At 38.1% G+C, this 12866-nt stretch overlaps 2 protein-coding genes across 2 annotated transcripts; both read right to left on the bottom strand.

Annotated features, from left to right (window-relative positions):
• Window positions 1-150: 150 nt before the first annotated feature.
• Window positions 151-7165, bottom strand: LOC134816766 (uncharacterized). The gene is made up of 3 exons (XM_063825759.1): window positions 6942-7165; window positions 5615-5687; window positions 151-5454 (listed from the first exon to the last, which is right to left on the bottom strand). The coding sequence occupies exons 1-3, from the start codon at window positions 7010-7012 to the stop codon at window positions 199-201; spliced, it is 5400 nt and encodes a 1799-aa protein (XP_063681829.1). The 5' UTR covers window positions 7013-7165; the 3' UTR covers window positions 151-198.
• Window positions 7166-8061: 896 nt separating this feature from the next.
• Window positions 8062-12524, bottom strand: LOC134817073 (uncharacterized). Its single transcript, XM_063826178.1, has 11 exons — window positions 12407-12524; window positions 11938-12118; window positions 11588-11764; window positions 11264-11395; window positions 10919-11018; window positions 10583-10716; window positions 10253-10457; window positions 10048-10123; window positions 9579-9713; window positions 8993-9076; window positions 8062-8878 (listed from the first exon to the last, which is right to left on the bottom strand). The coding sequence occupies exons 1-11, from the start codon at window positions 12431-12433 to the stop codon at window positions 8621-8623; spliced, it is 1509 nt and encodes a 502-aa protein (XP_063682248.1). The 5' UTR covers window positions 12434-12524; the 3' UTR covers window positions 8062-8620.
• Window positions 12525-12866: the final 342 nt, after the last annotated feature.

Here is a 12866-nt window from a genome sequence, read left to right as displayed (position 1 = left end):
TACAATTGTATATATTGTTTGGTTAATTTATATTGTGTATTTCGTTTTTATAACGTTTGTTTTGGAATCAATCAATAAGATTTTTATTCTTTTCAAAGAAATATCTTTTAAATTCAAACATATTTGGCAAAATCACTTGACAAAAATTCACAGATACAGATCAAAAATTATGAACAAATTTGTACACGAAAGCTATGACTAATCTGAATTGACCTTTTTCAGTTCATTTAGAGAAATATTTCGTTTTGATTTAGAGTCAAAATCGTCTTTACTGATCTTTCTTTTCGCTAGATTGTCTTCTGGGGAGAGACTGAAAGAGGATGCCAAAGACTTTAAATCTAGTTGTAGGGCATCTGGTGTTGTTATTGTAGATTCCATAGCACTGCTGTTGTTGTTGTTGTTGTTGTTGTTGTTAGGATCTGACATTTTCAAACATGGTGGTCGAATGTTGCAAGATCTTTCGATTGTGTAGCTTCTTGTGTGAAAACTGCGGTCGACCTCTGCGTTAAGAAATGTATCATCTTGGAAGGTGTTTGTGGAAGCTGATGTATTCGTCGCTGAGGAACCTGATACCTTGACATCTTGTTCTTCAGGAATTAATGAAGAGGTTTTCAGACTATTTTCTTGTACCTCGTCAATTGACCCTGTTAAGTTTGTTGATACTGGTCGATTTATGTTAATGTGCTTTGACTTTGGCGGTAAATCTGGCGGTAAATCTGGTGGTAAATCTTCATCAGTGTTGACGCATTCTTCAATTTCTTTTCTTGAAGAGTATGGATTTTCTGTATTTTTTCGATTTAATCTATTGTAAAGTGCTTTTCCGACATTATCTGATTTCATTGGTTTGCTCATTGTCTGCCGGCGCCCTTGAGAATATCTTGGTAGCATGTGCAGATTAAAGTCGTGGTTAAGTTCAGTGCATAATGAGGCATATGTTTTTTCAAATTCCTTCGCATTTATGATATGTTTTTGAGGAGTGTCTTCACTGATGCTATTTATTGTATACCCTCTTTCTTGCTCCAAAGATACGCTTGGCCTTTTTGATTGTGACTCAAAGAAAACTGACTTGACTCTATTTATTTTGGTGCTTTTCTTAAGTTTGGAACCACGTCTGGCAATCTCACTGATCAAAGCGTGGCGCTGAGGTGTCACTGGAATGCTGGGGTCTTCCAACGTTTTTTCTGTCATCGATTTTTCCTGAAAGACTCTGTTCTCATGCTGATGCACCATTTTTTCATGTAGCATTCTAAGATCTGCTGGACAAACTTTGTCATGAACTTTTAAACATTCAGTTGCTACATCTTTCTGTTTGTCAATCTCATTCTTTAGAACTTCACATTGTTCAGTAAACTCGGGATTGCTTTTTACAAAATCTTCGTCCAAAAAAGTTTCTTTAAGCTTAGCTGTACCACCATTTACTGCTGCATCTATTGTCCCATTAAGCATCATTTGGAACTGATTTATATTCCCCTCTCCGCTTGCAAATTTCTGTGATTCTTGTTGTAATTCCGCTGACTTTTTCTTTATTTGCTCTATAGCCATCTCTATTGGGGATATCTTGTCACATTTCATAGATTTAAGTTGACAAAATGGCCTGAATGATGGGAGGGGAACATCGATTTCAAATGTGAATCTTTGGTAGTTCATGCGCAATAGCTCATTTTGTATGCTTTTGTCCTTAACTGTGCAAAGTTCAAATGAAAACTTATTGAACTTTGAATCTGTTTCCTTAATTTTTCGTGAATCTCCGATAGGATTGACTTTGATGACTTGAAATGCTTTTATAAATTGAGCAATTTCTTCCGCTGTTGGAATCTTTGCTGAGTTGATTTGTTCATACTGTGGAAAATTGAGCATCATGCGATTTGTAAAATCTATGATGCTCTCTAGTGGGTGTCCCCGAAAGATAAAGAGCTTATTCTGGAATGACTTGTTCACATCTTTGCCATAAAATCCTACCAAAAAGAAGTGGAAAGGAATATTCGGTTTTTCTGCAAGGTTACTGTATAATTCACTGCACTTATCCGATATTTTGGAAAGCATTACAAAAGCTTCTTTTGTCTTCATGTTCTCATATTTGTTTTGCAACGTTTTGAAAACCTCTAATGATCTGAACCACAATCCTGCCTCAGTGTAATAGGATGCTGCAGTGAACAACTCTTCCATCTTTTCAGCTATCACCTCTTTAGGCATCAGTCCACAGCAGTATTCAGTTAGTTCAGCTGCTTCTAAGAAAGCTCCACTTTTTATCAGCAAATCCTGATAGATCTTTGCAGTTTCCTTGAAGGGAGCCCAGCACTGATGCTTCGAGTAGAATTTGATGAGACTCACCAAGTTTTCAACATTCTCTATGTCGAATGTGTGACTCTGTTCACTTATTGTTGTGACTGATTGTAAAAGTTTCATCTGTTTCTTAATCATCTTAGAAAGATAATGAGCTTCCTCAAACATTTGATAGTCATTTTTTGTGAGTTTATCTTTGTGAGTATGAACACTCAACAGAATCTCTTGTAGCCTATCTGGAAATCTTTCTAGGAACATATCTATGAAGTTTATCAGCCATTCCATGTCTGGCCTAAGTGTTCCCATAGCAACAATTGGATCTATCAAAGCTACTTCAAAGTGACCTGTTTTACAGAGGTGATGAAGGTTTTTCTCTACAAGTTTATGTAACTCTTCTTGTAGACTCTGCATTCTGGTGACTATTATGATATTGGGAGCACTATCCTTGTCTACTATTGGCACCGGCTCTGTCAGTAATGTAGCTGCTATGAAAGTCACATCACTTATAAGATCGATCTTCTCGATAACTCTACAGCAAGAGAGAATTTTGGAGGCCAGGCCAAGCTTTTTGCAAAGATACGCATTTTTTATCTGCTTGGCTGCGAGAGATTTCTGGTGGTCTTCAAATTCATTACGGATTTTCACCGCTTCTTTAGTAAGTCTAACTGCATCCTCAAAGTAACTGTATGCTTCTTCATTAAGCCTTCCGTTAGGTGCCAAAAGAACATCAAATAACGCAGAGATAAGGCTCAAGAATGTTAATCTTGTTTCTACCCTCTGTATTGAGATTGTATCACTTGCAATGTTCTTTATGTACGATTGAATGAGTTTGACAATACATTCAGAGAAAGAAGGTTGGTGGGTGATCAAATCAATGGTAATCTCAGATAATTTCACGACAATGCTAGCCATTTTTTCAATATCTGATTGAGTGTAGGTCTCTTGAATAAAAAGTCCGCTGGTCAATTCATGGAAGTATCTCATTTGAAGATCCTTGTTCATCATAAAATCCGAGTTTACTATAAACTTCAAGTGATCAATGTAGGATATCCTAGTGGCAGCTGACTCCTTCAAAGAAGCTAGAATTGAGCCCTTCATGATGGAGATCATATGAAAAGAGAATTCGTTGATGGTTATGATGCCATCACTGTAAAGAACCCTCAGTGATTCCGGGAAAACCTTGATGATTTGGCTGCACAACATAACATTGGATCCGACTTCAGTTTGTGAGATGTCCACTAGCATGTTCGCGAGAACAGCTTTGTACCGGTCAATCTCTGCGTCAGACATAATACTTGCCCATTTTATGTTGACAAAACTCTTGCTCATTATTGTTAGCAGTAGGGATAGTGACTTGATTGTTTGATTGAATTGAGGGGAATTCTGATCTTTTATCACGAGTTTGATCCAGGACACAAACTTCAGAAGCCCCGAAACAAAAGTAAGCCTATCTAACGAATCCAATAGACGGCCTTTAAATTCATCATTTGTGTTCCAAAACTTGTTGAACGAAAACAGCACTGTCATAGCCCTGGCCACGATTTCACCATCAACGCAGGAATCAATGATTTCAAGTATTGCTGTGAAGATCTGTTGGCAATGATCGACACATTTAGAGAAATCTGTTCGATTGAGATCTTCGAGAATTTCCTGTAGATCTTTAGAGTGCAAATTCCAAGATTTAATTCTGTAGATAGCTGCTGTGTCTGTTAGAGTTGTTGAGTCAAGCTGAGTCGACACCATTAGTCGCTGTGTATATTTTGAGGCCTGGGAATTTTCGTCCTTTATCAAAACATCATGCTCCCACAGATCTTTGCTTATGTACGTGTTCTTTGGCAGAAGCGTTAGCCCATATTTTGAATTTGGCACAACATTTCCCACTTGTGTTGACAAAGGGAGGTATGTGATCCACTTCAGAAAAGTCTTGTGAGATATTTCCGAGCTCGTCACGTGAGTACACTCAAACTTGACGAAACATACTTTGAATGCAGAATCTGGCATAGCTATTGTAACCATTTCATTCCACAGGGGAGAATTGCAATGTCTTGTTACACTCGATCTATAGCATGGCTTCTTTTCGGGGCCCTCGATGATGGCTTTACTCATAACCTCGTCTTTCTCATTAACCACGCTTATCAAAACTTCTACGTTTTTCTCGCTTTTCTTTTTCCCTTTCTCAAACCAGCCTGAGATAAGACTGAGATACAGCTTAGTCTCGAGTAGAGGAGGATTTCTTAATATTTCACCGATGTTTGTCAAACAGATCTTGTTTGCTTGGTTCATTTCTTCTTGGGGTATCCAACATATTCGGTATGTCAAGAATTGCTGTTTGGATAAATGAAGATGTCTCGAATACCGCTTGGAGGAAAAAACAGCTTTGTCTCCCGAGTGGAATGGAATTAACGGTAAATTTGATGAGATTGTCAGATGAACGTTCATCTTTTTAACTTCCTCCGAAACGTTGAAACTACCCCAATATGCCAGCTTATAGATCGGGGTAGTGGTCTTCTTCTGTTCATTTATCGGAACCTCCAATAGAACTCTGAATGATAAGAAGACAGATGGTCGAACAGAAGATTGTTTCAGATCTTTGAATAGGAGCGGCGCCAACGTTGGAATTCTACCTAGTTTGTCAGTAGTGAATGATACCTTGCATGTTTCTGATAGCTGACAACCCTTTCCTTCATCAAAAAGATAGATAAGAAATGCACCTTTTGCACCTTGTTTCAGTTCATACCCCATCACCAGGTTTCTTATCTCAAGAGACATTATCCTAGAATTCTTTGAGAACTCCTTTGGGTTATTTTTTCTTTCTGTTATCATTTCTTTCAGCTCCGTAAATGAAACACTTTTCCAGTCATAACAGAGTCCATCTGTGAATGGTGGTACTTTGGTATTGGAGTAGCTGGCTAACTCCAACAGGCCATGTTCCTGACCTGTATGAATACACCACAGAGCCTTGTGGAACTTCTCCAAAGACTGGTTATACGTGTTTGGTGGCTCTGATGTAAATCGTTCAAGATACTTCGACCAAAGGATTTTCATCCAAATCGACCAGTAAATGTATTTGGCTTTGGCGGTTGTGTCAGGAAGTTGTAGTTTTCTAACCCTGTTGGCGGGAAATATCCCTGTGTGATGCGAACCTTGTCTTAGAGAGTAACCGCGATACCACTGAAAGATGGATTCTTAAACGTTACAGAAATGTAGAGCTGGGAGCCAGGGAGCAAATATTTTGGAGCACTGACTACATTATACAATATACATTATACATTATACATATTATAATATGTTAGTCTGAGATGGGATCCTTATAAATGAATATGATAGTTACCTCGTTGTTGTACGACTGCAAACATATCATCAAATCTAGCCTTGTGAGTGGGATTAAGGGTCTTTTATCCTCACTGAAAAATATTCAATAGTATTAGTTATGATTCCAGTATATATTTATTGTTTATATTTAATTTTTATCGACCTAACGAATATTTGCGGGAGCTAGTAACTAAACCAACTATGCCTTGATGTAAATAATAAACACTTAAGAAAATGATACGACGGTCTCGAAAGTTATAATCGAAAGTTATAACACACATAACCCCGGCATGCGCAGGGATTATATTTCAATTTTTCCCGCGACGCGCGGGAAAAATTTATAATAATTTCGAGTGCGAAGCACGAGGGATTATTATGAAAATAACCCCGACGTGCTTTAGCACGAGGGGTTATTTTAATATAACTTAAGCGTGCCGGTGTTATGTGTTATAAACCCCTCCGGGTTAGTGCTAGGACCAACAAATTTCATAATTCTAGCTATATGAGATCAGTATGGAAAATATGAAATGGAATTGGGGAGTATATTATACTACCAAATAAATACAACTAAGGTACTATGATATTTGAAATTGGCGTTATATCTAAACGTTATTCCTCAGTCAGAACGTTGAATGAAGATCGATAAGGGGCGTCGAATTAAGCCTGGCAAGCGATAAAAGGTGGAGCTAATAATGATATCGTGTCATGAAGTTCATCAAAGTAGACGACTATAATACATGGCTTATATCAAACAGGGCAATTGCTACGACAAAATTAACCGGACAAATGTAACCGTCGTTCTGGAACTGGTCCAAGTAATATAAGAGTTTAAGTAATGTACGCAGTGTGCTGGAGTTTTGCCAGCGCCTGCAGTAAGACCGATACGTAGATCAAGTGTATTTATAGTTCTTACGTTAAGCCATAGGTCACGTGACATTTTTTACCAATGCGCGTCGTAGTAGTTAGTCACGTGATACACGTCATCAAAACACGTGACAGTGCGCGGTTGAAATTCTCATGGAATATCAAAACAAAACAAATCTTGTTGAGCCAAATTAGCGGGACGGGATTATAGAAACTTTGCCGGGGTTATTCATTCAGCGGGAAAAAACTAACAGCGGGAGCCGGGATTATCAAAATCTATTTAGCGGGAGCCGGGATTATCAGAATCTTATTCTATCCCGGAGGGGTTTATAATCGGCTTTTCGGATTCAAATTCGACATTTCTCCAACTTTTACGCGCAAACACCCTTTAATCATGGCATCACTTCCAATTCACAAAGTTTGAAATATCGTTTTTAAACGGCAAATTAAACAAACTAAGAAATGGGAATAACTTGACGCACCTGAAATCGTATACAACCACAGAGAGTTGGTCTTGTGATGGGAGTTTAGTCCAGGGAACATGGCGCTTCATAACCGCATTTAGGTCATAGCATTCTTTATTTAAATAATTTGTCAGGTTAGGTATAGATAGATTCGATTTTAACGTTGACTTTCATAGTGACAATTTATATGACTTATCACGAGCACATCAGAGGACTTAATTTTACAAAACGTCAAAAGTCGTAAAAGTTAGATAAAAATCGAGAGCAGTTTAATCACGACAAAAACTTGCACTAAAGAATGCTGAACAACAAATGTTGAGCTGATAACAAAACAGCTGTAACACAATACCCAGTGACATTATCTTATCTCAACTCGTTTCAGCTTACAACACTTACAGTCCTATCCCAAATCTGTTCTCGCATCACTTGCTTTCAGAACAGTTTTCTGACATTACAACTGAGACGATGATAAACCGGAACTGGAGAATCGGCTACAATACATTTGTATTATGAGAACCACAGCTTTAAAATGGTCTGATTGTACTCAAGTGGTGAATTACTAACACAGGTTCGTACTCTTAGCTATATTTCACATCATCATACAAATGTGATTGGAAAGAAATACACGTATGATCTTATTTGTAAATTTACTGTTATATGATATTACTAGTGTAACCCGTGCCTACGGCCGGGACTTCAATATCGCAGTTGAAATGCAAAAGTATAAACCCGCTTATTATATTTGAAAACACGCATAAGATTGTCGTATGAAAGTATGAACTCTCTCTACAGTCCAAATAGACTGCCATGAAAAAACCAGTCCCGTAACTCTTACCGTTTTCTTGATTAAGCCGCTCGGAAATTACTCGCGCACACACAGACACACAGACAGACACACATTCTGAGATTATTTATCTGTGTTTAATGCCATCCATAGTTAAGAGGCGGGGCCGAGATCATCTTAATTGAAAGTTTCCTCTTCATTCTCAATGAAGGAGTACTTGGTATTTGTTGGTATGGCCTCAGCCAAATGAGAGTTTTCTAAACTTTCTTCTGCATCTGTCTGGGACTCCAATGAACATTTTCTGTTCTTCTCGAGAAGTAGCGCTCAACAGTAGATAATTCATGGACGCAAATAATTTCAAAGAGCTGTCATTTCTTAAATAGCCGTCACTGAAAGTGAAAGATAAACCAATAAACAGCATTAGCTTGATAATCCAAACATTTTTTGCTAATCTGGTAAACACTATTAAACAGTATAATTTACCAAATAAAATATAATAAATTGCCAATATTTTTGATACCACGGAAAAATGGTGAAGCCCTGGGGTCCAAAAAATCCTGTAAAAGAGCCTCCGAAAGGTCACAAATGAAAACATGTGGACGGATCGGGTCACTAAAGGGTCAATAAGCTGTCAACTTAAAGTTTACTGGTAGGTCATGTTACCAAGCTGAACCTGAGTCAGTACTAGTTGAAGTAAAAGCGGGTCAGATTGAGACCACTAGAATTTTAAATTTGTAATTAATCACAATCCCACTATGTTATATGAGATAGTTCATAAATATGGTATGGTAAGGGTCACAATTAACTGTTTAATTACCATCCCTAGATTAACGATTAAACTGTTCAATAAATAATAAATCTTCAGTAAAAAATATCAAATACTAAATAACATCTATCTGAACATGTCCTATCATCACTCAGGTAACTCAATACTCTCAGTGTCCACAAGACTTGGTATGTTCCTTCTACTGTCCAGACTGTCTCCCAACTCCACACTCAGGCCCGCTATGAAGGAACCCTTGGTCAGGTTCCTGGGGGACTCAACCACCGGAACAATGAGGAGGGGCCGTTCTTCAGGGGTGTACACGATGTTTAGTGTGTCTATGAAGTAGTCCGGGAGGGGCCTGTTCTTGGTCTCTGGTAACCACCACGATGCTATTGTCGGACCGACCTGCCAAATAAATTTATGTGAAATAGTATTAAAAACAATTTAAAGGCCATTTGTACATTGTAAATGAAATTAATTCACAAATAACAGGTTATTAGGATAAAAAATATCGTGTACCGCAACAGAAGCAGCGATGAGGAAAGGTAAGATGTCCAAGATTTCAGTGGTCAGAACCAGGGGATTTGCCACCATCCCTCCGATCTTTGAGGGATGATGATATTTTGTTAGAAACATTGCATCTTGGTCCAAAATCAACAACTGATCGATAAGCGCACCAAATACGCAGCAATACTCTCTAACTGCTGGTACTGTACTCCTTTCCGAGGAGTTAACCGAGAAGTTAATCTTAAGCCGCTACATTCTTTTAAGCATATACTGCTAATAAGTAAAGTAATAACTTCAATTTTTTTTTAAATCAATAAACTTTCAAATTGTTACACAAATACATCATTTTATTTCAAAGAAAATATCGCCGAATGACCTTACATGCCTTGACAAGTGACCGAGTGTAAACAAAATTAGGGACACCGAAACACCAGTTGACCAGTAAACTGATCATAGCAATTACATCGGGCCCTATATGCACCTATAAGTGAAGCGATGCTGCAACCAAGGCATGCTAGGTTTATTCCATTGAACTAAAAAGGTTACAGCCTAAAATAATAATAATAATCAAATAATTAATATCGTAATGATTACTCACCTCAGCCACAGCGATGCACCCAGCAGTGACTCTGTTCCTCATAGAAGTAGGATAGACCTCAGCTAGATACAAGTACACGTAGTTGAAGCTAACCGCTGCGAACGCCATGCACAGAACTGCACTTGCCAAACGAATCTGCAGGAGCAGTGGAGTTGGAGTTGGAGTCATTTACCGAATATATAGAGGGGATAAATTAACGCAATTTTTTAGCAAAAAGTGGGAGTAATGGTTGCAATTTAAAAGAGATGATGTCATTTGGTTAAGGTTATGATTTTATAAACTTAATTGATGAATTATTAACTACCTTATCGGATGTTATTTGACCTGAGTACATTGCGTGAACGGACATAATTTTTAACGGATATAATTTTGAACGGACATTAAAATGAACGCTAGAGCCTCCAGCATCCAATTAATGTCCGTTCAAATAAAGTCCGATAAGGTATACTGGTTAGCAGTCTCCACCCACCTGTGGTACACAGCAGAGAAAGCAGAAAGCTACAGCTACCGTCTGTACCCAGAAGTTTACCGGTCTTCTCTTCAAACTGAAATACAGAACATTATTGGGGGAAAAAACTGCCTTTTAGGGACTATTCAAAAAGCATTTAGATCAAGAGTCCTGGTGATTGGTGAATCGGGATTGTAATATCATTTATATTTATAATTCAACTTACTCGGAACAGAAGTGGATGAGAACAGCAGAGGGAATATCTGACAACGACAACAACCAGCAACTAAGGTAGGGCGAGGAAGACAGCTGTTCTGCGGAGAACTTTAGCATGTAGTAGATGAGGACGTTGGCAGCTGATGTTAGGTAGAAGGTCAGTGTGATGAAGATTAGACGGGGTCGTTGGAGGAGTAACCAAACACTCTCCGTTCCTGCAGAGTTTTATCAAATATTAATTTAAATCGGGTAGTGTAATATTCTGTGGTGTAAAATGTGTTGGAATGATGAAATAGCTCGGACTTATAAGATCTCTCTGGAGAGGTTAAAGAAACTGTACCAGCAGAAGATGATTCACTGAGGCAAATATCCTCTTCTACGTCGGTGATGGTCACGATTGGCAAACCGTTAACTTTAGCTGCAAACTGTACATTCTTCACTGCTTGTTCCTTCTTGCCGTTGCAAAACAGCCACCTGTTATGTATGTAAAGGTCAGTGATACTGGCGAATATGAGATCTTCATTTACTTATTTATTCGTACATTTATTGAACATAACAGTTTTGAACGGACTATGACAACTTAAACTAATAGAACCTGAACAACATGCTAAAATTACGAGTTTCGTTGGCAGCGTAAATTCCTATTTAATCTATAAGGATAAGAAGTTATAATTACCTGGGACTCTCTTTAAGTGACGGTAACATAATGAGAAATGCTGCAGCTCCAAAGATTGACAGAGCAACTATTAGCTGTCTCCATGGTCTTATGTAGTAAGCTGGAGAGAGTGACAGATATTAGCTAATCAGATCTCATAAAGAGGGATCGTGGTAAAAAGTGTTTATGATAACTTATTTGCCACGAAATTACAACCTCCACCAAAGTATTGTAATGTAAATTATACACATTTATAAACAGTTGATGAAGTACAACAAATTTATAAAAGTATAAACAGTCGATGAAGCAGAAGAGTTTATAAACAAATATTTGATAACAGTCAAGAAAACAGAAAAGTGTACGAACCCAGAGTTCCAAAGAGGGCGAAGGCGACACTCATATAGAAAATATGGGCTACGAGAGTGAAGGATCGGTTCTTCCTGCCTCCCCACTCAGTAGCATACACACAGGCCGTATTCCAGTGACATGCTGTAAACCCTGCGATAACACGTGATAAGAATTGATCGGGTATATTGATGCAGAAAATAAGATTATCTGAAATTTAGAGTTTGCAACTGTAGCTCAGTTCTAACAATAAAACCTGTAACTAAAACCTTCTCCCATTAAATGTTCTCTGAATACAGCGAGATGAAGAAGTAAGTACCCCCCCTCCACTGAAAATTTAGTAACCTGTAAGTATCCTAGCCAGGCAGTACCACTCGTAAGTAGGTGTAAGGGAAGTAAGGAATAGTAGACCGGTGTTTAAGAACTGGCACAGGTGAATGGTTGGTACTCTTCCGATCTTATCCCCTACCCATCCCCAGAATAAACAACCAAATGTATAGCCCAGGAAAGCGTATGAGGATACTGAAATCAAAATGATTTTAACTTGAAAAGTGAAATACTCTTACAGTTGTTCCTGGCCAAATAAAAATCACATTTTCAGAATATTCAAAAAAGGTTGGAATTTTGATTCTCAAACTTATAAAATGCTAATTTTATTTTATTGAACCGCGATCTCAAACCCATCTAAAACTCGCCTATCTTAGCCTTATACGCATCATGACAAGTAAGGTCAAACTCGGATATAATGGACAAGTTCGGCTGGTCCCACGTGTAGTTACAATATTTAGGATAACATATGTTTAGGGAGGAGCATTTCTTGGGACACCACCAAGAACCTTCATCAAAGTGACAGGTTGGAGTCAGGGCTGTGAACACCTGTAATGTTGGAAGTGAATTAATTTTGAGAAGAATTAAGAGTATTAGTTGTAATTCTATTATAGTTGACTACATAACAGTTTTACTACCAAAAAAGTTCATTTCCACTTACAAAGTTGAATCGTCCGTTAAGAAAACTATATGTATAAGAATTGTGTTTGTGGCGTTTCGTTTAAGCTAAAAAATTCAGAAATATCTTTAAAAATAGCAACACATAATAACACATTTTTAAATAGCAAGTAAAGCTGAAGCACGTTGTGCTCCGCTGAAATTTTAGCTCAATCTGACCTCCAGTGTAAGACAGAAGGTGTGCATGCATATCGTAGACGAAGATACAATGGCTATAAATATCTGGTACCTCCCCAAATCCCCTCCCGTCAGAACGAAGTCTTCCAATGACAAAACCATCTCTGTGACGGGCAGAGAAGTTTGTTATCCTTATAATAAGTAACCAAAACCTAAAACAAATTCAAAATCTTCACGCGAAAACAGCTATTAAAACAAATGATAGAAGTAAAACAAGAACCATTTAGCCGACACACACACACACACACACACACACACACACACACACACACACACACACACACACACACACACACACACACACACACACACACACACACACACACACACACACACACACACACACACACACACACACACACACACACACACACACACACACACACACACACACACACACACACACACACACACACACACACACACACACACACACACACAC

This window comes from Bolinopsis microptera, chromosome 6, assembly GCF_026151205.1.
Source record: "Bolinopsis microptera isolate Bmic1 chromosome 6, MBARI_Bmic_1.0, whole genome shotgun sequence".
Taxonomy (NCBI): Eukaryota; Metazoa; Ctenophora; class Tentaculata; order Lobata; family Bolinopsidae; genus Bolinopsis; species Bolinopsis microptera.
The sequence above is the reverse complement of the archived record's forward strand: the minus strand, read 5'-3'. Positions and strand labels throughout refer to the sequence as shown.

Excerpts from the sequence above, each read along its gene's own strand:
- LOC134816766 (XM_063825759.1), bottom strand. The coding sequence starts at position 7,012 with ATGAAGCGCCATGTTCCCTGGACTAAACTCCCATCACAAGACCAACTC. Across the intron at positions 5,688-6,941 it reads GTGGTTGTATACGATTTCAG|TGAGGATAAAAGACCCTTAA; the intron begins GTGCGTCAAGTT and ends AATATTTTTCAG. Across the intron at positions 5,455-5,614 it reads TGCAGTCGTACAACAACGAG|TGGTATCGCGGTTACTCTCT; the intron begins GTAACTATCATA and ends TCCATCTTTCAG.
- LOC134817073 (XM_063826178.1), bottom strand. The coding sequence starts at position 12,433 with ATGCACACCTTCTGTCTTACACTGGAG. Across the intron at positions 11,019-11,263 it reads CGCCCTCTTTGGAACTCTGG|CTTACTACATAAGACCATGG; the intron begins GTTCGTACACTT and ends CACTCTCTCCAG. Across the intron at positions 10,124-10,252 it reads CTCATCCACTTCTGTTCCGA|TTTGAAGAGAAGACCGGTAA; the intron begins GTAAGTTGAATT and ends TCTGTATTTCAG.